At 40.6% G+C, this 23,594-nt stretch overlaps 2 protein-coding genes across 3 annotated transcripts; one reads left to right on the top strand and one right to left on the bottom strand.

Moving 5' to 3' along the window:
* The first annotated feature begins 2,651 nt into the window (after positions 1 to 2,651).
* Positions 2,652 to 14,423, top strand: tonsl (tonsoku-like, DNA repair protein). Its single transcript, XM_065947673.1, has 28 exons — positions 2,652 to 3,124; positions 3,238 to 3,333; positions 4,463 to 4,605; positions 4,782 to 4,965; positions 5,075 to 5,204; positions 5,393 to 5,564; positions 5,641 to 5,755; positions 5,883 to 6,034; positions 6,167 to 6,319; positions 6,595 to 6,720; positions 6,817 to 7,015; positions 7,100 to 7,155; positions 7,255 to 7,344; positions 7,873 to 7,945; positions 8,057 to 8,220; positions 8,609 to 8,732; positions 8,829 to 9,070; positions 9,194 to 9,680; positions 9,778 to 9,980; positions 10,449 to 10,558; positions 10,924 to 11,080; positions 11,163 to 11,241; positions 11,348 to 11,655; positions 12,328 to 12,499; positions 12,721 to 12,896; positions 13,002 to 13,075; positions 13,263 to 13,396; positions 13,846 to 14,423. The coding sequence occupies exons 1-28, from the start codon at positions 3,097 to 3,099 to the stop codon at positions 14,046 to 14,048; spliced, it is 4,350 nt and encodes a 1,449-aa protein (XP_065803745.1). The 5' UTR covers positions 2,652 to 3,096; the 3' UTR covers positions 14,049 to 14,423.
* Positions 14,424 to 15,187: 764 nt separating this feature from the next.
* Positions 15,188 to 17,548, bottom strand: nkl.4 (NK-lysin tandem duplicate 4). 2 transcript variants are annotated; one of them, XM_065966485.1, is made up of 5 exons: positions 17,405 to 17,548; positions 17,219 to 17,319; positions 16,154 to 16,231; positions 15,905 to 16,059; positions 15,188 to 15,439 (listed from the first exon to the last, which is right to left on the bottom strand). In XM_065966485.1, the coding sequence occupies exons 1-5, from the start codon at positions 17,484 to 17,486 to the stop codon at positions 15,367 to 15,369; spliced, it is 489 nt and encodes a 162-aa protein (XP_065822557.1). In that variant the 5' UTR covers positions 17,487 to 17,548; the 3' UTR covers positions 15,188 to 15,366. The 2 variants fall into 2 exon arrangements, with proteins under 2 accessions (XP_065822557.1, XP_065822558.1); XM_065966486.1 differs by having other exon boundaries at positions 17,231 to 17,319.
* Between the last annotated feature and the right edge of the window lie 6,046 nt (positions 17,549 to 23,594).

Raw genomic sequence — 23,594 nt, 5'->3', positions numbered from 1 at the left:
CCTTGTGTATGCAGGATTTCACTCTGGCTTACTGTAAACCCATTTTCTCATTGTCTGCTGATTTTTTTTTCCTTTGCTGTTAAAGGACTAGGATTTATTTTTGTATGCACTATAAAAATTATTTCACAAGTTGAAATTTCTGCAAATCTAGAGGGAATTAAATAAGAAGACATTTAAGACAAATACCTCTAAATCAATACCATTGAACTTATACATTAAGCGCATAGAGACATTTTGTTAAAATTACATTTTTGTAGCTATGCATTGGGTCCTCTTTTTTGTCATATTAAAGATAAAAATACATCCATTAATTTTGTCCAAACAGACAGCAGACAACAACAGTCTAGTCATCACACTTGTATCCTAACACTCGGGGGTAATAATGTCAGTAATGTTTATTTCATATGTGTCTGTATTTAGCAACGCACCAGAGGCTAAACCATAATTTGTCTGTAAAGGCGTGATGTCCATCGGAACAAGCCAATCAGAAAGCTTGCCTGCGCTGCTGACGTCATCATCATCCATGCCCATGTGTCACCCTTTCCTTTTTTTTTGCAGACTGAACAGTTGGATTATAAGATCACAAATTTGGGTTAGCTCCATGAATGTCAATCTGAAAATGGGTGTGAGTAATGTGAGGCCTCATTTGGGGTTCAGACTTGTGGATCCTGATATAAGGTAGTCTTGATGAACGATGACATCTACACCACCTAACAAAGACAAGAAACTATCACACTAAATGGATTATACATTTAACGTATAGTTATTCTTTCAAAATAAAAAAAAATCCACACTAGAGTTTAGTCAAAGATTATAAAAGCACAATTTCAGAATATGTCCTCCTGCACGCCTAATTGTAGTTTTGGGGGTCTTTAGATGAAATCATCTTTGACATGGTCTGATCCACCAGGGCTGCAGTCAAGTGGCTGTTTTTTTGTTAATGGAGTCTAGCTGCGTGAAATGACCCAGAAGTATTTAAGTGGCAGCCATGAAAAGAGCTCGTTGAATTCTGTTAATGGAAAGGAAAAGAGCTCCGAAGGCTGCCCTGGACAGTTCTTTACCTATTGTTGTTCCAGGGCAGTACGACATTCCTTACAGTATTTAAAATATATTTCAAGTGCTGGACCATTTTGTTGTTAACTGAAATATGCAATCATTAATGTGTGTGGATAAACACAAGTAGACATCAAGGTAAGCGTGAGCAGCTATTCTTGGGGCTTTGTAGCTTATATCGTAATTACAACCTTGGTTATGAAGTCCTAAAAAGAAACCTCACAGTTAGAAACAAGGGGCAATGTATCTAAAATGAGCTATGAGTAGTCCTTCTTGGGAACTTTGTAGTTCAAGAGTGGAAACATCCACTGGCACACAATTAAGGTAACTTGTGTAAGTGGAGTCAGGGTATCTCTGAATCCTCCTTTTGCATTTGTCTTAAACCTCAAGACTGTATTAATCAAGGTCAAGTCAAATTGTTGAGAATTGTGAGACGATTACTCAAAGTGAAAGACGCTCTGTCCTCTTTGATTTTAAAAAGAGAAATCTGTAGTATTTCTGTAACTTGGGGCCACAGCGAGCCCACATCCGGCATCATATCTTAATATGATGTGGAAAAATAAAGCAAGCTGTCACCACTTGGCAGGTAAAACCTTATTGTTAGACAATAGCAAACAACATAAATACAAACTCTCCGGGGAACGTTTTAATGCTATCATTTATAACTAACAGATATGCCTTTGCTAGGGGCAAAATTAAAAATGAATTATTCAGTGTTACCTGGAGGCCGATAATGGCTCTGTTTTTAAAACAGTCTTTGGCATTTTCTACAGAACCATAATTGTTTTAATGCTTTTTAGGACAAGATACACAATGAAACACAACAAGAACATCTGTGATGTGCTTAGGTAAGGAATAAACATTGACCATGACAACCTATCAGATTGGATCTTTTTGAATCGACTGAATGCCTCACTGTTGCATTTTTGTATTTAACATGTTTCAAATGATTCAGATATTCTGAGGTGTTCTTTATTGTTTCAGTTTATTTTTTTTCGGAAACGAAAGCCATATAAACCTATTAGCCTGGAGGACATTTGTTTACAAAGACTTTTAAAAAACCCACAAAAATAATCTAATAAATTCAATTTCTAAGGCAATTTTCCTAAACTTTACATCCACTATGACAAAGAGGTTTAGACATAATTGTCTGTTTTTAGACATAATAGGTAATCTTACCTCTTCTTAATTTCCACCTGACTGAATTGATTTGGCTCCTTAATATTTACAGTAATCATGTGGCCTACATGTTGCCTACAACGTCACACTTGGCAACCGGAACAAACCACTTCTTGTTAATTCTGTTTGTGCTGTCTTTTCATTCACACTTTAACATGCTCATAGCTTGTATTTAAGCTTTTGTTCGGGATTTAACTGCACAAGACACACAAGTTGTCTAAATGTAACCGAAATAAGCGTATCCACTTGTTTCTACGTGGAACTACGTCACAGGGTGCGGATAGCCAATGAATTGCCTCTTTTTTTTTTTTTTTGGTATTACTTCGTTCTTGTGCCCAGCATTTCATCTCGCAGGCAGATATGCACCAGTTGTAAATGTACATAAACCAAAACGAATGAAATGCGCGATGTTCGAGTTCTGTGTTATAACAGATGATGTGGATTTAGAGCTGTGTTGGAAACACGACCTTTTAATCCTCTTGAATGGGGCGAACTGTTTGCCTGTAAGAACAACATCAGGGCATAATTTACTTAATTTTCTGCAGTGAGGTGATTGGTTAGCGCAGCGGTGGCGGGGCTTTGTGAAGTTTACTGTGCACTGTTAGCTGAAGTTTACTGATGTTTACTGAGTTGTTGTTGAGTATGAAGAGCTGTTTGACACACGATCGGATACTTAAATGACAGCGAGAGCAGAAGAATAGACGTAAATAAGCGAAAATGGTGTGAAATTGTGATCTTGTTTTGGGTCGATCTATGTTTTGTCGGCTTTGCTTCAGCTAAGCTAAAGTGAAGCGCGCTGCCTGTTTACATATTTACCATCAGCTGTGAGCTAGCTAGTTAGCACCGCTCAGAGGCAACTGGATAATGATGAGCTCTGCACGGGAGATTAAACGTAAGTGTTGATTTACTAATGCTTATGTGAAGTAGGAAGGCTTTCTTAATCCCTCTCATTTAGATCGTTGACATTGTTGATGTGGAAAAGTATATTGTGTGATTATCGCGCAGAGCTACAGAAAGCAAAGAGCAAAGCGCAGAACAGCAACAACTTAAGAGAGGAAGCCAATATCTGCAATCATCTTGGGGAGCTGCTGTCCAGAAATGGTAAGTGTTTTAGAAGATGACCAGCATTAAGGTTTGTCTGTCCTAAATAGTCCTTAATTTGACTGGATTTGTTTTTAATAAATACATTTTTTTTGTAATAGGAAGCTGCAGAACTATTTAATCATTCACAATACATGGAAACGGATGTGGCACTGACATAAATAATGACAGATCATACGTTTTTAGAGAGAATGGATCAATCAATCAATCAAACTTTATTTATATAGCACCTTTCAGACACATTAAATTGCATTTCAAAGTGCTTAACAAGAGTGCAGAAAAGTTATTGACATAAAGTAGTTTATAAAATCATTGAGAGACCAATGCACACCAATAAGAATTAAAAATAAAATATATGTATAAAAATACGACACATAAAAGCAACAAGATGTTAAAATGAATACATATGAGGAAAATATTTAAAATTGTAGTAGGATAAAAAGAGAATACAGTAATGTTAAGATTTGAATTGATATAAAACACTATATAAAAGCCAGACTGAATAAATTAGTTTTAAGACTGCGTTTAAAAATCTCGATATTCTGGGCTCCTCTCAGACCCTCAGGAAGGTCGTTCCACAGTCTCGGAGCGTAACAGTCTGAAAGCAGCGTCGCCAAAGGTTTTTTGTCCTGCTCTGTGGAACAACTGAAATGATATGTGCAGATTGTGAAGAAGTACAAGCGAAGAAGATGAACATGGACGTGTTTTTACAAGCATTACAGTGAATTTACTCAATCATCATCTCCTAAGCAAAGGGCAATACTGGTGAGATATAAATAGCTCTTTTAATCGGCATCTGCACAAATCTGAAGCCCAACAGTTACGAGTTAGATAACATTTGTGTTTCTTTTCTAACTCATTTTGGATGGACCCCCTCTATATAGTCTTCCTGATCATTCATGTGTTACACGGAGAAGCTCTTGATGTAATTTAATCCTCTTAACTTTTTTATTAACTTTCTCCAACCCACACCAACTCTATTTAATTCACTTTAATTCCTACTTTTAGTTGCAAAACCATAGTACTGTTGATCCCCACCCTCCCCCTTGTACTAACGTTTTGTCTTACTAATTTATTTCTTTGAGATATGTTTAGCCTGTTTGTCCTGTGCGGTCCTTTTCTATCTCAGGTGATTACGAGGCCGCCATAAGGGAGCATCAGCAGGAGCTGGCTCTATCAGAGGTGCTCAACGATGTGATTGGACGAGCTGTAGCCAATCGAAAGATAGGAGAGTGCTACGCAGAGATGGGGAACATTGAAGCTGCTTTGAAAGTGAGTACAATTTTCTGCTTAAGTGCCTGAAAAATGTCCTTTTCCCCCTTTAATCCCATTCTTAGAACTTCTCATTTGTAGTGATTTAAAAATAGTGCACAACATTCAGGCTCATATAAAGACACACAAAGAGTTACCGAAGAATTTAAGATGTTGTATGTTCTCCTCTTCTTCAGCATCAGCGCTTTCACTTGGACCTGGCTCGCTCTGTCAGAGACCACGCTGAGGAGCAGAGGGCCCTGGCCACTATTGGTCGAACATACCTCTTCCGTTATGAATCGGACCAATCCAGGAACAGTTTGGAGCAAGCAGAGGACGCCTTCAGGAAGAGTCTTGCCATTGTGAATGACCGTCTAGAAGGTCTGCACTGTTTGATTATGTGCCTGTTTGGATCTAATTATATAGTGTTTATTTTTGTATTACCTGTCTGTTCTAACATCTAACCATACCCCTACCATTCTACATCTAGGGACTGTGTCGGGGCGGGAGATTAGTGAGATGAAGGCACGTCTATTCCTCAATCTTGGTCTGGTCTGTGATCATCTGGGGGAGACGAAACAATGCAGCGAGTTCATCCGTCGTAGTGTCTTTATTGCAGAGTGAGAGCGTACTAAATTATACTTCATTTTAACGTTGGAACGTGCAGAGGAAGGGGAAGACTCAAAACTGTAAATGTTCTTATTCTTCACTAACCGGGAACAGCAGGGACTTACAGTACCTAAATCAGAACTTAGAAAATAAAAAGTTTACCATGAAATGTTTATTATTGTGCTTTCTCTCTGTAAAGGAAGGGTCAGCTGCTGGAAGATCTGTACCGAGCAAACTTTAACCTGGGCAACATCTACTTCCGTAACGGTCAGAAGTCTAACGCTGTGCGTTGCCTGGAACAGGCCAAAGAGTGTGCGAGGAAGATCAAAGACAAGTTCAGCGAGAGCGAGTGCTTTCACTGCATTGGCAAGGTACGGGCTCTTTCCTGGCAAAAGCTAATGCAGTTACTGTCCAGTTTAACCTGCTAACATCGGCATTCATCCGCAGGTGCAGTTGTCTCTGGGGGATTTCGTAGCAGCCAGACGATCTCTGAAGAAAGCACTCTCGCTGGGTTCGCAGCAGCCAATGGACAGGCAGGCTGTGAAGAAAGCTTTTAAACATGGTAAAATAAATTTTACTATGAACCAAAATTTGTGTTTTAATCCACTCAGTCTTATTTGATATACAGACAAAAAAGTATTTCCCACAAACGCATCTGATTTGATGGTGTTACTGTTTTTATTTCTTAGCCAACCAAGGCTGTAAACTAGAGGAGGAGTTGGGGGATGATCAGGGTAGAAGACTCGGTTCCCATCAGGCCGTTGGGCTGGCAGAGCAGCTTGGGGACCTTTACTGTAAGGTTGGCTGCTACAGCAAAGCTCTGGATGCATATCAAGCTCAGGTAATTAAACACAATTTACATTTAGATGTTTACTGTGACTAAACATGTTCACTGTATTTCAACTCCTTCAATCTCAGTTATAGTGTCTCCCCACAATTAAGTCTGTGGAGCTCTGCTGTGTTTGTGGTTTAGCTAAAGGGTGCTGAGGCAATGGGAAAGCCTGCGAGGGAGCAGGCTGTCATCCACGTGTCCCTGGCTGCGACCTACACAGACCTGAGACAGCATAGCAAGGCCGTGGAGCACTACAGACAGGAGCTGGCTCTACGACAGGGCAGCTCGACTGAGGTACACATGCATCATCTGCATCTTCACCCAACACCACCTTCTTCTAAATTGCTACAGAAAATATATTGTATCTGATGGATGAAAGATGAATTATAGTTCCAGCTTGGTCACCTGTATGATTGTGGGAGAAGACTGAAGTTATTTGATGACAGATTTTGATTTAGCTTCTCTAATTTTCAAATATAATTTCCAATATTGAAACACACTATAGAGAATCATTAACTAGAATATCCTGACTTGCATGTGGATTAATATCTTGTATTTGTCTACATCAGGAGTGCAGCACTTGGCTGAACATTGCAGCAGCTCAGGAGGAGAGCAGCTGTGCCTTTGAGGATATAAACAGCAGCTACAGTACGGCGTTACACTCCGCTCAGACATGTGGGCCGACCAGACTGCAGGTGAGAAGAAACAAGTGCTGATAAACTTTGAACACAGTTTTTATACTTCAGATATTTATGGATACAGTAAATCTATCCTCGCTTTCCTTTCAACAGAAGCGCGTGCTGAGGCTCTGGCTGGCGTTCCAGAGACGACGCGGCTCCTCGGACGCAGACGACACTGAGGCGAGGCTGCAGGAGCTTTGTGCCGCTGAGGGCTGGAGCCCAGATGATAGCGATGGTGAGGGTGATGAAGAGGAGGAGATGGACAACAGTGAACCTCTGGATGACAGTGACGTCGTTCTCTCAGACTCAGGTAGACTGTCCTTTTCACATCTCCAATCAATCCATTCTGATATGTAGTCGCTTCATGTTTGTCTTCTATTGATTTTCTGTCTAGATGACGACATGGAGGGTTATGACAAGATGGTATCAGGGAGGAGGAAGGCAGGACGGGTAAGTTATGTATCAGTTAGCACTTTGCACAAGCTAAAGATGATTGAAATTTCAGGGTTTTACACTCTGCCCTTTTTAAAGTAATTTTTTCTTCTCTAGTGGAACAAAAGGAACGAGAAGGGCGAGACATCTCTGCACAGAGCGTGCATAGATGGAAACCTGAAGCAGGTCCAGTACCTGGTAGAACAGGTAAGAAATAAATGCTTTCCGAAACGTTACATGTGGTGATAATTCCCACTAAAATTTAATTGGAGCAACTTCAGGTGTGCGGACTTAGTCTTTCTTTGACATGATGATGAGAGTAAAACGTTTTTTGTCCGGCACCCAGTACTTTTTGGATGTGTATGATATTTTTGTAAGAAAAAAATGCTGCACATTTTTCCCTTTTTTTTGTGGCCAAAAATGCAAAAAAAAAAAAAAAAGATAAATGTAAACCAAATAACAAAGTAGGGCTTCAGATGAGAATAAAATCCTCAATGCACTGTAAAATATCTGTTCTGTGCTCAGCAGAAGACCAATAACAGATTTCATGGATTTCTGCCTCTGGCTTGAGCTTGTTAAAAATGTACTTTACAAAAAAAACATGCTCAAGCTGCTTTTGCTTGAATCGTTTGTAGAGAGAGAAGCCACTTAAAAGATGGAAGAGTCCGTTAAAAGGCTGCCGACAGTCACTGTAACATGAAACAACCTGGACTTGATATTATTTCTGATTGTCAGGGTCACCCAGTGAACCCAAGAGACTACTGTGGCTGGACTCCCCTTCATGAGGCCTGCAACCACGGTCACCATGGTAACTGATTCAATATTTACCACGTTTTTAAAGATGTCAACGTTCAAGAGAAAAGAAAAAGAAAATAACTCTGTTGCTAATCCTGTCTGTTTTTTTTTTTCTCTCCTCCAGACATTGTGGCAGTGCTGCTGGAGCGAGGTGCCAACATCAACGACCCTGGTGGTCCCTTATGTGAGGGAGTGACTCCTCTCCATGATGCGCTCGCTTGTGGCAATTTACAAGTGGCAAGGCTCTTGGTTGAACGAGGGGCTTCTGTCACCCAACGCAACTCCAAGGTGTGTGAGGCCTCTGAGTGAAGTGGAGGAGCTGATACAGTCATGGAACGTGTTGCTGCAGTAAAACTGTGTGAAACTCAGCAACTGTGGCATTATAATCCACATATATTTATCTGTTATTTCATTATTATCACTTCTGCTTCATTGTATGGAATACCTGAAGTTAAGGAGAGATCTGTTAGATAAATATAATCATTTTCTCTAGAGATGACATACTGGCAGTCAGTCAGGACACATTGTTTAAAAAAAACATTAATCTGACACTTTTATTCTTATAATTGCCGCATATCTAAAAGCGTTTTCCCATCTTGCCTCCCCTAGAAGAACTATTAATATCTGATTGTGGTTTATATTTCAAATATGTCATGCTTTCACCTTCCTCTGTCAGGGTGACTCGGCCATGGACACTCTGCGGTATTGGCAGAAGACATACAGCAGAGAGTTGGACCAGGACACCAGGCAGGAGTGCATCGCCACAGAGAGGCTGCTGAGGAAGGCGCTCGCAGGGGGAGGTTGAGGCCTTTTCATCTTCATGCTGTTTAGCCTTCGTTTTGCCTTTTTTTTTAGAAAAATATCGCTTCACACATTTTAATCTCCGTCTCACACAGTGCCTGCTGCTGTGGCTCCGGCCAAGCCTTTCGATGCCCTGCAGGACAGCCAACTGTTTGATGCTGAGAACTCAGAGCCACTGTTGTCCTCTGGAGGGGGCTGTCCCCTCAGCCAAGACTGGCCCCAGACCAACAGGAAATCAGAGGTTAAGGAGGGACCTGCCAGCCCAAAACGATGGCAGATCAAACGCCCAACACAGCGGCTCAGAGCCAGAGGAACAGAGGCCGCTGTCCTGTATGGGGTAAAATCTGGAAAAATGCCTTTTGATATGAAGTTAACATGCCTTTTACTACATGATGTCAAACTTTGGATTCTTTGATATCATGCTATTTGTTCATTCTTTATATTTAAAATCACATTTTAGAATAAAAGCAGTTCATCAGACGACTCTGACTCTGAATACCGGGTCAGTCCTCTCCGTCCTGTCCGCCCTCGGCAAAGTTTCCCAGCAGCCTCGAGTCAAAAGGAAGTTCCCCCAAACAAGGAAGCCGACTCTGTCCCAACCTCGGGTCGGGAAAGTGTCAGGGAGGCTCCTCCACCGTGTGTCTTTGAACGAGACGAGTACCACAATGCAATTCGAGGGCTAGGCAGCGCCAAATCCCGTCTCCAGGGTCTAACTCAGCCTCAGTTCTCCAGCACACCAGCTGTGTCATCCAGCAACAAAGCAGCGCTGGTCCCTGAAGAGGAGTATCTGGCCGACGACTGGCTAGAGGATGATTTGGAGGAATTCCATCCGAAGAAGAAGAGGAGGCTTCGTGTGGAGCAGAATGGGATGAGAGGGGAGGATGTGGCCTTGTCTTCAGTAGGAAGAAGCCAAAACAGGCACTTTAACTCCGACACAGCCTCCAGAGGTAAGAATGCATTTTTTTTATTCTTTTGTCAACCTTTCTTTGCTTCTTTTTTTTATTTTATTTTTATCTTCACTGTATGCCTTTTCTTTTTCCACAGTTCCTGCAGTTCCTCTCTCCTCCAGCAGGAGTCTCTCTATGAAAAAGAACCCCTCCTTGAAGCCTCACCAGGTGAAAATGACTCAGATGCCGGGGATGGTCCGGTTGGGCAGACGAGAGGTCAACAGGTCACACAGCCCTACGATTACTGATGATGAGGACATGAGAGCTGAGACACCTCCACCACCACAAATACACATCCAGGTGAGGAAGAATCTGTGTCCTATCCATTATTCTGAGGAGGGACAAGTGAAGGCATCTAGAAAAATACTCATCAAAGGGTTATCAGCCTTGGACTAAAGTTAATTTCTCATAAAATGACTTACTGAAGTCCGTATGTAATCAGTGCATGCAATACCACTTTCATCGTGAGAAAGACAACCTTGAGAATCGACGCCAGCTGACATAGTCCAAGTGAACTTTTCAGGGTGTTCTGCTTGTCACACTGTTATCTTATTTAGCCAAAACTTCTCCCCTCCTCTACCTCTCCTCCTTCTGTTCCTACAAGGGGCTTCACTAAACCTTTTTCTCCTATGCAGTAGAACTCCTTAAGACCTTTGAAAGGGTTTCGATTGTCCTGATCTTGCAACATTTGTGCATTTCACATTTTGAAGGAGCACATATTTTAAGTCTCCCTGCATCTTTTGAAACATTTTTGACAAACAATTTCAGCCTCCAGCACACACTCGCATGGTTGCACCGATGCCCACATCAATGCCGCCACCGATCAGAATGAGGGTCAGAGTTCAGGAAGATGTTTTCCTCATCCCAGTTCCTCAAAGGTTGGTGTTGTATTCATTCATTTCATATTTCTTTTGAGCATGAATAGAAGAAAGAAAATACGAGGATCGAAAACAAGAATCACTGACACAGAAAACGTACATCTAACTCACAGTGAATAACTAATAAATAGTTCTTGCCCAAAACAACTTGGGGAGGAGAATACTTATCAAATCGCCATTTTTTTTTTAATGGAAAAGAAAGAGTTTATGTTAAAGATGAATATTCAAGGTTTCAGATGCAGGGAAAACTTTCCTAATAAAGCAGTACATCATCATTTTACACAAGATGTGTACTGTCTCTAACAAATACTACAGACTGTAGTACTGATGTTTTTACATGTTTTAATCCTCACACTGTGTTCTAGTGAGGCAGACTCCTGCACCGTGTCCTGGCTGTGTGAGCAGGCTGCTCAGCGTTACTATCAGAAGTGTGGACTCCTGCCCCGCCTCTCTCTGCAGAAAGAAGGGGCTCTGCTCTCCCCCCAGGACCTGCTGCTGGCTGTCCTACACACCAACGAAGAGGTGAGGACGAATGGCTTCCATACTGTTGCAACGTTACTTGATGTAGTCAGAACCGGATCATAATGGTGTATTTTAAATGTAGGTTCTGGCTGATGTTTGCTCCTGGAATCTTCCTCCTCTCCCTGAGCGCTACAAGAAGGCCTGTCAAAGCCTGGCAGTGGGTGAGCGTCACGCACAAATACACACAAAAACACACATCCACATTTCTAAAATGATGCATGAGTTATGACCTTCTTGATTGTCGATTTCTGTTTCGTCTCCGCGCAGATGAGAACAAGCGCGTCACCCGGCTGTGCGAGGTGCAGGACGGGTCCTCCTCGCTGACGGTGTGCGGCCTCAGCTTGGCCCCGTCTTCCCTCAGCCCGCTCCTCCGTGCGCTCAAACTGCAGGCCAGCCTCACCGAGCTGCGCATTTCCGGCAACCGTTTACATGACAGCCTTCTCCCCGAGCTGGTCGCCACAACGATCACCATGCCACGCCTTCGGCTGCTGGACATTTCTGCCAGTCACATTACGGGGGAGGGGCTGGAGAAGGCGGTGAACGCTTTGAATGGACACAGCCATCCTGCATTCCCGGTAAAAAGCTCAGCTGGAGGAGCTTGCTCACGTTTTAATTTGTGTTTTTTTTTTTTTGTAATTTTGCTTCTCAAACCTCTGTAACCGTCAAACTACAATGCAGGAAAAAATCATTTGTGTGTGAAGAAACTTTTTTTCTTGGGTCACTGTCCTACTTGACGTTGTTGGAGATGTTATCTGTGGATACACGTTGACGTTTGTTCTACAAACACATTTCAGCGTTTATTTGTTGCACTGTGTTTTTACTGTGTATTTTTAGGAATAGATAACTTAACATCTTGAAGGACAAAGCTCAAACCACCAATGTGACAAAGATTAGCGGTGGTTTAGAAAATGTTCTTGTTAAAATGTCAGCTGATGGCCTTTGTCGGTGGGCCACATTGCACTTAGAATATCTTAGACTGTGTGCTGCAGTCTGTTAAAGTCGTCATGACACCTTTGTTAGTGTGACTCGCCTCTGATACCACAACTCCTCCTGTTTTTTCCTGTTAAAGTGTCACAAACCAAAGTGTGGAAGAAAAAAAAAAAAAACTCATCATGTCAACCACCGGCTCTGTCACCTCTTTCTCACCAATCCTGAGAACGACGGGTCACATGCCGGTATTTAAAGATCAATTAGAAGAGTTGTCATTTGTTCAAATTCGCTGTCTGTGGTTATCTCCTGTCCTGCAGTGTCTGGAGGAGCTGAACCTCAGTATGAACCCGCTGGGTGATGGTGTCTCTGAGTCCCTGTCCTGTCTGCTGTCCTGCTGTCCTCTGTTAGCCAAACTATCCCTGCAGGCCTGTGGCTTCACTGCTCGCTTCCTGCAGCAGCATCGACTGCTGCTAGCAAGTGCTCTAACAGGTAACTCCGACCAGCAGAGGCAGCGTTGAGCTTCATCTAAAGCCACATGTTCAGATAAGGGATGAGTGCATTTGAGGGATTAAGTTGTGTTTGCTGTTAGAATCATTGAAAAGGATATGTGGAGATACCCACAGTCCAACAAAGAATCTATTTCAGCTTCTTTCTTTTTTTAAGATGTTTAAAATTAGAGAAATCATAAATGGCATCCTCATTTCTTTTAGGGACAGGCCACCTGAAATCACTGTGTCTATCCCACAATGCACTTGGCTCCACTGGCTTTGAGCAGGTTTTGAAGACTCTGCCTCTCCACTGTCTTACACACCTGGACCTGTCTGCTGTCCGCAGGGGTCCTGCTGACGCCCCTTCACTGGAACACCTCACAAATATCCTCTCTCAAGTAAAAACACGCAAATCATATTTACACACAAACAATGACAAGCGAGCATGTCAGTGTTCTTTACCAGCAGTACAGTACAAAGAAAACGTTTGTCTTTTCTTGCAGGATGAGTGTTCACTGACCCACCTGAATCTGGCAGCAAACGGGTTGACAGACAGCAGTGTAGCCACCTTGGCCAGGTGTGTGTGTGTGTTTGTACTACGTCTGCACTTTGCTGCGTAGACATGTATGGGTATAGTTTCAGTCTAATGATATCTTTTTAAGAGTTAGTGATGACATTATGTTATTTTGGGTATTTCTTTTAGACATTTCTGTGATTTCATCTTTAATTGTGAAGTGTCACCACTGTTTGGTTCTCCCCTCCAGGTGTCTTCCTTCATGTCGGTCACTGGTGAGTCTGAATCTGTCAGCGAACCCGTCTGTAACATCAGCAGGACTATACAACATCCTGAACGCTCTCAGAGAGGCTGGTCGCCCTCTGACCCTTCTAGACATGCAAGGTATGTGCCTCTATAGATTTGTGTAGTTGGGTTTTGTGCGGAGGAGGTGCAGAGTCTTTAATCTTAGTTTTAAGCAAATGGAACCTTGAAGCCTTTTTTTTTTTCATTGCAAACATAGAAGATGAAGAAAGTGTCTGTATGTCCTTCAAATGAACAGAAGGAGGGGAAAAGCAAAACGATGCTGTTTATTGTTCAGGTTGGACTAGTTCTGAAATCTGATTTATGAGATAAAGGTGCATGATTTGGCCAAATCCCTTCAGGTTCCTGTATTCACACACTCTTTGACTATCATTTTATGTTTAAGGTATCTTTTTTACAGAGTTTAATTTCTGAGGAGACAGAGAAGGAATTAAGCCGAATGAAATGACAGAAATCACAACTTAAAGTTTGCTCTAAATTACAAATCTGCACATGAAACACTGAACTGGAGCTTGTTGCTTCTCCCTCAGGCTGTCAAGTGTCCGGCCCCTGGGACAGTGAGGGTCTGGATGGGTTGTCAGAGCTGGTCCAGGATCTGCGTCTCTGCTCTCAGGGACTCAATAAACTGGACCGTCAGGCCTTAAAGCAGAGCTGGGACGTCAGTCGCTCTCATCACGGACTCTTGGTTGATCGAAACGGGAAGTTCCTGCTCTCTGCTGCGGCCTCCTCGTGAAGACAGGAAAATAAAAACGAGCTCCAGATAACAGCAGGACTCCCATATCTGACACTGAATTATGAGCCATGTGAAATCAGAAGATAATAGTTTTATAAATGAGAACATACACTTTTTATTAAAGGGATATTATTCGCTTTAGGATTTGTTCAGTTGGCAGTGAACGCTTGAGGCTGCACGCTGACTCGTCAAAAAGTAGCACACACACTTGTAGAAATCTTCTATGTTTCTTGTGTTTGTATACCTTATTTATATATACCTGTGTATGTACAGTATGTTAGCTGTGTGTTTGTGTCAGGATGCCATGTGTTGTCCTCAACCAGCTGAACTTTTGTATGATTTGATTTAGAAAACTATTAAAGTGACTTAACATTTCTTTAGTCCTTCAGTGGCCCCTTCTTCATCCACTTATGTTCAACAAAACAATCAGAATTCTACCTCTCAAGCACAACATTCAACCTTTTGCACTTGAGCACACGCATTTGTCAGCGTCTAAAAGGGGACATGTTGATGCCATTGTTGCGCAATCCAACAAGCTGTGAAAGAAAACTCCCACTTTCAGGAAGCCTGTGGACAGCACCAAGCAACACCCGACCTCTTGACTCATAAGTGCTCAATGTTTGGAGGCTTTCACTTGTCATTGTTGTCTGTAACAGTTGAGTTGATGTGGAGAAATGAAAATTTTTCAGAGAAGTTCGATTACAAAAAAGCACCTGTTTTTCAGGTGGTATTAGCTCCACTGCAGTCACTGGTATTGTCAGCCGTGAATTCTTACTGATAATGTTGAACCTGAAAGACTGTCCCCGTTTGAGTATAAAATCATGTTGACTGGATTTTTGGCTTTTTATGTAACTTGACAGACAGACTTAATGGAGGTTTTTTGTTTGATTCATTTTTTTGATTCGTAAAAAAGTTTAGAAGTCCAGGTTGTAGTCTCTTAGTAGCCTCGATCTACAGAGGTGCATTTAATCATTGAATTAAAGACTGGAGTCATAGGACGCCGAAAGCCCGGCGGTTAGGACATGCGGCCCATGTATGGAGGCTTTAGTCATCATTGCTGAATGTCACACCCCACTCTCTCCTTGTGTATATATATTATTTTCAGACACTCTGTTAAACTGACCCACAAGGAATCTTCATGGAAATGCAAACATTTATTGAAATGAACACAATAGTTAATGCAGAGAAAATGAAAATACAAGACAAAGTGTAACACAGTGAAGGCACTGACAGAAAGTTTCAGCTGGTTCCTGCCACAAACATTTGTGGTTTCTCTTAAAGCTAATGAGCAGTTTATTTATTCAGCATGCAAACAGCATCAGGGATATTCATCGACTTCGGATGATGAGTCCTCCATTTCATTGAAGTGCGGGCTCCACAGCTCCTCGGGTCTAAAGAGAACACGAGATACACGTTAATAAATAATGAAATCATATGAAGAATGTCCCCTGTCAGCAGTATTTAAAAATATACCAATTTATTTTTCATAGTCATGTATTACTTTAAAATCATTTTGACTACTTCCTACAGTGATGTCATCTTTGTGTGTTGTGTTTTTTCATTTTATGTCATACACAGATTTTTTGGACGTTTCATCTTTTCTGGAAAGGGAATAAATCTGTCAGGTATTTTAACAAGCACATTTTTCCTCTGAATTTTGGTAAAACATATACAGTATAACAAATAATATAACTTAAGGAGTAACATTTTTATTTTCCAGGGCTGTGAAGTTTTCTTGAAAGAAAAGGACGCTTTATTCCTGAACAGTTGCTTCATTGTGAATTATTAATATGGATGGACATATTTTAGGTGCTGTAAAAACGCTGTTATGTAACAGACCGGCTGTTACAACTCACTTGCAGGCTCCAACGTTGACACAGATGGTATTCACACCATCAGTGGTGGAGAGCTCCTCGATCAGCACGCCCAGGTGTTTCTTCACAAAATGGCGACACAGAGGTTTTAAGAAGCCAATTTCCTCGCAGCAGGACAGTAACTTAGTTTTCATTCTCTGTGGAGGTAAAAATGACTTTATTAGCTGTTCCATAATGCAAAAATGAAAGCCTGCTGAGTGGGCTGTCAGTCTGTGACACATTTTATTTTACCTCTGCAGTGGCGTTGTGACCCAGAGCTTTCTTCACCTTGTTTAAGGTCCACTTGCACGCCCAGCAAATACCGGGACGCTGCAGATCAAAGTGATACATTCAACACTGAGCACAGGTACAAGTACTGAAAATGATACTGTACATGATGGACAACTTATACATGCTTATTAACATGCTATCATTTAGTTGTGAGCATGTATTCAGACAGGGAAATGTGTTCATGTTGGTCACTATGACAACTGATGAGAAATATCTAAACATTGTTCAACACCTCATAAATAAAAAGCATCTTAACAGCATAAAATACGACTTTGTAATCAGACAAAAAGTTCTTCATTTAAACCCCTGAAAAATGCTTCAATATCTTTTATGTTGAGCGTAACTGTATTGCTTTAAATGCCCCCATACAGGATCAAATAAAGTGTTATTATTATTTTAATATAAATCCAAACCTCAAATTATTTTTTAAAATAATCCAATTAAGTCTCATCTTATCTTGTCAGTGACCAATATATATATATATTTTTTTTGTTTTGTTATTTAACCTTATCTTCATCATTTTAACATCCGCAGTGTTTCTTTGCAAACTATCAGGTAAAAAAAAAGATGTTCATGTCTTTTATTGTTGGTAGTTTTAGAAGCCTTGTGTTTAACAATGAAACAGCAAATTCCTATTTCCTGTGTAGTTCATCACCCTGTCTGCGTTGACTCTGTTTCACTGCTATAATGAACAGAGAATAGTTTTTGTTCAAGCTGCTTACGCATTGTTTTGCGTAGGTAATAATGATCTCATTTTAGAATATATCATACTAAATTAGCTGAGGGTCTTTTTTCTTCTAAATTGGTGCTTTTATTTCTTTTATTTGGGCCTTTTTGAAGTTATTGGATAGGGCTGCTGAAGAGAGAGAGTGGAGGATGACATGCAGCAAAGGGTTGAGGTGGGCGTGGGCGTGCACTAATAGCTCATCTATCTGCTGCCCCCTAATTGAGTTCTTTTCATTTGAACTCTTTATATAGATTTGCTTCTATATTTTACTTTAGCTGTATTGTGAACGCAGAACGTACACTCTTACTCACCAAGATGTCCACATCCACATCCACATCCACCTGCTGATGCTCCTGATCATCAATGTTGACCTCTAAACTTGCACCGTGAACTGTCCACACTAGAGATCAGAAAGAAAAAAGTTAAAGCTTACAAAAGGACACAATAAGGACATTTTTTAAACAACAGAAAACACCAGAACACACCTGAACATGTCCCCAGAATGCACATGAGAAGAAGGACTGAAGATGCTTCCATTGTTGCAGTGCTCTCGGAGTGTGTTTGCATGTGCTGATAGCACACTTTTTATACACAGCAGAGGTTGAGGGGGCTTCAAGCTAACACTCTGTCATAGCCTCCTTAATCGGAAACGCAAACCACAAGCCTCTTCTGATAACAGATCTGAAACTGTCAGGTGGTTTTGTTGGGCTCACACAAAAACTACTTCAACTTAACCTGTCATGTTTTCCCATCACAATAGCGCGCTGCACAGTCACAAATGAATCTTACCTATCTTATTGTCGGCGACAATTCTGAAAAAAACAATACATTTGAATCCCTTCGTCATCTGGGCTAGCTGAATATCTTTATAAATGTTGAATTCTTTGAGATAATAATGAATGACATCAAACTTGAAACATTTGAATCTTTTATGTGGCCTAAAAATGGAAACTCATTCAAAGGTGATACAATAGGTTTATGCCTACCATGTGGTAAGGAAATGTAAAGATCAATAACCCTGTCATGTTGATAATGTTAATCTGAAGCAACATGATAGTAACCTAGCTTAGCATACTAAGGTTAGCCTTGCTGGATCCAAATGTAAGTAATTCAACTACCAGCACTCCTGAAGCAAACAAATGAACATGATGCACATGCAGTGGTGTAGTGCAGGGTATACGCGTATACTGCGTATACCCACTTATTTTTCAGCCTCCATATAGGTTATACCCACTTCTACATGTTCTCTGACTCTAACATTGATTGATTGGCAATTTTTGTGAAGGGATGACACTCCTTACTCTGTCTCTAATTGGCTAGTATGCACTAATGAAAATATGCAAGAGTGGTTTACATGTAAATGTTCATAACAAAGACCATGTATTCTCTGCTAGGCGGGTCACTTAAATAAATAAACATTTGGTGGAAAAATTAAGAGTAGACCCACTTTTTAAAGCACCACTACACCACTGTGCACATGGTGTTTTTAAGATAAACGTATTACACAGTGTGCAGCATGCACCATGTTCAGTCCAAATTTGTTGTCTGAAAGCGAGGAAAGGCAAAAAACATTGTGTACATTTGTACATGTAGGTTCTTTTTAAAGTGGGACTTTTTTAGGTGGCTAAAACACATGTTGCTACAAGCCCCGCCCACAGTGATAGGTTGAACCACACATTCTTTGGTGTGTAGATTTTGGCCTTCTTTGGACAAAGTAGAAGTCGACATCTTGTCTCTCATCCTATACAAAATGCTATCATTTAACCAAAAAATGTATTACTCATAGAGAATGTTTGCTCTGGAAAATGCCATCTGGCATTTCTTTCAGGCATAAGAAGAAACAACTATAGAAATACGTCTTGTTTGTATGTCAAATAGAGGCATCATTATTTTTTTATTAATAAGCAACAAATACGTATTCACAGGTGCTTTAGCTTTAATCAAGCTTTAAACAAATGAAATCAGTTGCAGTTCAAGAATTCACTTAAGTTATGAAGTCCAATGGCACCACATGTAGATATTCAACCATTTACAGAAAACAAAAACAAGACAACAAGTACACTGGAAAAGCTTCCACACTTCTGGTAAGCTTCAGTGTGAGCTCATAGACAGGTGTGGGCTTTTCATTTACACATTCTAAATTTATCACATATAGGTGCGGCAGACCCACTGTTAGGTGGGCACCTTAAAGACAAATATGTGTCAGAAAACACTTGACTTACGTTTGACATCTGATACAGAATAAGAAGCTGCTTTCTTACTTGAGGAGAGCAGGAGAAGAGTGATGCTGATGATAGTGGTCATGGTGACTATTTTTTAGTTTTGCTCTCCCTTTGTTGCTTTTTATACTGTTTTATAACTTGTGTTTTTTTCCTCTCTAACACATGTCTCAGCACCTAAATTGCTTAAGTGTGTTGGCCCTTACAAAAGCCAAACACTGCATTTTTTTTTCCCTCTAAATTTTTATTAGACGTCAAATCAGATTTTTCAAAAAATAAAATGCAGATTAAAATACCCAAAACGTGTAAAAAAAAATTAGTGTTCAGCTTATATCATCATATATGAGCAACCTTTCATGGTTGTGTTGTTACAATAAAATGTGACGTGTTCTTCCATCTTTGTAAATGTCCTAGAAATCCCCCAAAAATCCCAAAAAGTCCAAACCCTCGTGTCATTTTTCCAGAATCACTCACATTACTTTTAGTGTGTAGCAGGCTCCTTATTGCAAACAGCAGGGCCTGTGGGAGACTGTGATGATGCAGTTGGAGAACGTGTTTTGATGTCACTCTGCATGCTTTCTGGTTTTACGTGCAGTGCTATGAAACAAGTAAAGCGTAGTGAGAAACTGTGAATCCTCTTGTCATTAGATTTGTTGTTCTTTTCATTACTTTCGATGAATTCCATCCTTTTAAACATCAAACAACGTCAATTTAAGAACCAAGACTTTGATGTAGTTAGCTTAAGATTAGAGCTAACTAAACTGGACTAGAGTTCTTCCTGGGGTTTGCTGTAGTTTCTTCTAGTATGAACTTATTGAAAGTTTGCACATCTATGCTTTTAAAGATAAATAAAATTATTCTCATGACAAGCTGAAGATAGATAAATAACAGTTCATCCACAGAAGACTTTCTCTCCATGTAACATGAAATAATTCACTACTGACCAAAGACGTGGAATGACCTAAAATAACCCTTTGGGTGGAGGAGGATGGAGGATGAGACATACAAGATCAGACCTGTGAGCCAGCGACAGAAAGGTGGACAAGCTGGGAGGCAGTCACCAACAGGGCCCTAACCTGGCTGTAAAGCAGCTTTGACCGAGGGCTGGTACAGATGGTTCCATGACCAAGTGCTCCGGAAACTGGCAGAGGTGATGGAGCAATGTAGGCTTGATTTGAAGCCAACATAACCAGCCCATCATCCTCCAAACCAGAAAAACGCTTCATCGGGAAAGGAGCTAAAGCGAAAAAACATAAATCAAAGATCTACATCTACAACTTCACTGCGGTCATCAATAAAAGACCCTTAGGAAAGGGATCTAGACTGCTTTTCCGAGCCACATGAAGCTACCCAGTCTACTGACAAAGATCAATAACAGACAAAAATGGACATTTGATGTTTAACAGAACTGTATTGACTTAATATTTACAATAGTTACAAAATAAGATGGGTGAAGGGATAGAGGGATAGAAAAGGAGCGGGTAAGGGGGGGAAGGGGAGCCACCATTTGCTCTTTTTCTTCCCCTTTCTTCATTGTCTTTCTTTGGTTTATTTTCCTTTATTCATCTTCTTTATCCTTCTCCTTGTTGTTTTTATTGAGCTCTGTCTCAGATTCTGAAAAGAGAGAAAGGAACATATCTTGCAGTACATATAAAAGTCATTCTAAAACATTTGTGGGCGTAAGCTGTTAAAGTTCAACACTCCATTTAAAAAATAAATAAATGTCGAGCTGAGGCAGCAGACCTGTAGGTGGTCTCTGGGAATAGGCTCTGCTCTGGAGCATCAGATGGGTCATCTTTTTGTTTAGCCTCCTCTTTGAGCCGGCTCACTTCTTTCTTCTTTCCTTCAGGCAGTTGAATCTGCTTTTTTAGAGCTTTATTTTGTTCAGTCAGAGACTTGTTCTCAGTTTTTGCAAAGTGCAAAGCCTCTCTGAGTTCCAGCACAACTGGGCAGGTATAGAGCTAGGCCTGCGTCAGCTTCACAACCACAGGCCTTTTCAAGCAATAAAAAGCAGCAGCAAACTGCAATGGCCAAAATCCCTGAAAGATACCAACATATTTTTTTTTAAATGGTCTTATATTGCATTGTATACAAGTGAAACTACTTAATCACACATATCACTACTGTCCATCTGCAGCATTCCCTGGAGTATACTCTTCAACAGAGGGACAACTCAAAGATAGGTGAATCTTATTTTATTGTATTTTTTACATCAATAACAGGTACATCTGTTTGATTCAGTATGTTTCTAAATCAATAACACTAGGGGTCTAGTAGTATTCAGTCCATGGAGGTCTAAGGTAGCCATTTTTATTAAATTCTCCTCAAAATAAATAAACAAAAAATGCAAAGAACACACAATGTAGCTCAAGATAAAGATGACATGCTAACATGACTTGGATAGCTGTATGCAGTTGGAGTTATGAACACAGACTGAACTGCCCTTTATTCAAATTCTTACCTTGGAGCTGTCTTTGTCCATTTTATCCTTTACTTTGGTCACGAGTGACTTACAGCCACCACAGAGATCTTGCAAACCTTTTACCTCCAAAATCTGATGCAAAACAAGTTTGGTTATTGAGTTTCTCTTTATCTAATACAATTACTTATTTTGAAGTATGCTTGTCATACTGTATTTTCTCACCTCCTCTGCATGATGGCCACCTCTCTTGTCTTTCAACTTCAACTCCTCTTAATTTTTATCCTCCACGGACTTAACGACATCTGAAAAATCAAAGACAGTCCAACGATTAAGAAAAATATATTGGAAATTGGAGCTGTAACTTGTTATTTACTTACTTGCAGAGAATAGGAGTAAAGCGATGTTGAAGGCAGGACTCGTCATCGTTCTCATTGTTTGATCAGTGCTGCTTCAGCTGTTCCCTCTCCGTTTTTTGTGGAACTTAAAGGCTTCAATTTGCAGTTTTCTTCACCACAAAACACATCAGCACCACTGCAATTTAAAAACAAATTGCACTTACAAGCAACTTGCTATTATCACTTGATCACTCCCCCCCTCTCCCTTCAAAAACTCTTTTAACATCAAGCATATCCTGATTTAACACAGGGACACTCTTGTGAATGTAAAAATGTCTTAACACAAACATAAATACTAATCAGTGCAAAGTTTTCTGAGATATCCTGAAAATGTTTGCACAAGTAAAACAAGTCAGTGTTATCCAGGCCTTTTGTTTTGTGTGAGGCATCATGTTGGGCAACAAATTACCTTGAGTTATTTTCAGGTAAAAAGCATTATTAGGTATTTTAAAATGTTCATGGGGTTTGCATGAAATCGACAGATGAAGGAGTACAAACTAATATCTGTCACAGCAGACTCTACCCATTCAAATATGAAACCCTCCTCTGTTATAAGACAGCCACTGATCTTGAAGAATAAACTCAGGTGAACAACTAAACCCGACACCCCTATTTGAGTTCCCTATAAGACATTTCTTTCTTCTTTTCTTGGAAAAACCTGCCTTTTGTTTTCAAAAGCAACATTTTACCAGTCACCCCACAAATGCCAGGAAAACAAACTTGAAGTAACCTCTTCCAACTGCATGTTGTTGTCACTCAAGGCATGGCAACTTAACAGTTCTGCCAAAGGAAAGTCAAAGCTTGAGCCAAAGGCAACTGAACTTGGTTGAAGGTCTTGAAGACGTTACACATCTCCTCCTTAAGGCTTTTTCAGTTCTTAAACTGACTGATGGACGGAGCTGTAAATGTAAGCATCTGTGAATCATTAGCATGCTTATGATCAAGGATGACTCGTTACATCTTCAAGAACTTCAACCAAGTCCAGTTGCCTTTGGATCAAGCTTGGAATTTACCATGACCTAGATGACTGAGAACCTAAACAGACAGCTCTGCCAAAGATGTCTAAAAGTGTATATGGTTAAAGCATTAGTGTATACCCTGCTAAAAAGGCAATCCCACTAACATTTTTATCAAAGCTAAAGTCTCCTGAGTTCTCAATGTGGAAAGACAAAAAGATTGTGATGTTATCACTGCAACTGTATGTCTACGTCAAAGATGTCTGTGCACCACAAACAACACAATGTACATCTCACATTGTAATGTCTTTAGAGTCATTGAAGAAGCAGCATTAGCCTTTGGAGATTAGAGTAAAAAAGACTATAGAGCGACGTTCCCCTGAAGAGGAGAATGTCTTTGTGAATGTGTTTGATAAAGTTGCTAATGTAGAAACATGTTTAGGGTAGCTACTTTAAGCATATCTAACCTCCAGTACATAAATGGTCAACTCTGACCATTTCAAAGCGGTTCTCAACAGTGGCTGTGTTCACTTCCTAAACATAGCAGCAACACAAATTTGGAGCATGTCAGGCGCCATGTCAGGCGCCATGACTGGCGCGGTCACGATTGCCGAAGCATACCTCTCCAAAGCGTGTCAAAGCCAAGGAAGTGTTGCTTTAACTTGTTGAGAGTTGAGCAAACA

The sequence above is a fragment of the Labrus bergylta genome, chromosome 18, assembly GCF_963930695.1.
Source record: "Labrus bergylta chromosome 18, fLabBer1.1, whole genome shotgun sequence".
Taxonomy (NCBI): Eukaryota; Metazoa; Chordata; class Actinopteri; order Labriformes; family Labridae; genus Labrus; species Labrus bergylta.
The sequence above is the reverse complement of the archived record's forward strand: the minus strand, read 5'-3'. Positions and strand labels throughout refer to the sequence as shown.

Coding starts and splice junctions, on each gene's coding strand:
- tonsl (XM_065947673.1), top strand. CDS start 3,097: ATGATGAGCTCTGCACGGGAGATTAAAC. Junction 7,016..7,099: donor CGTCGTTCTCTCAGACTCAG/GTAGACTGTCCT, acceptor TTTTCTGTCTAG/ATGACGACATGGAGGGTTAT. Junction 9,071..9,193: donor AGGCCGCTGTCCTGTATGGG/GTAAAATCTGGA, acceptor ATCACATTTTAG/AATAAAAGCAGTTCATCAGA.
- nkl.4 (XM_065966485.1), bottom strand. CDS start 17,486: ATGCAAACACACTCCGAGAGCACTGCAACAATGGAAGCATCTTCAGTC. Junction 16,232..17,218: donor ACATCTTGGTGAGTAAGAGT/GTACGTTCTGCG, acceptor TTTGATCTGCAG/CGTCCCGGTATTTGCTGGGC. Junction 15,440..15,904: donor GTCAACGTTGGAGCCTGCAA/GTGAGTTGTAAC, acceptor TGTTCTCTTTAG/ACCCGAGGAGCTGTGGAGCC.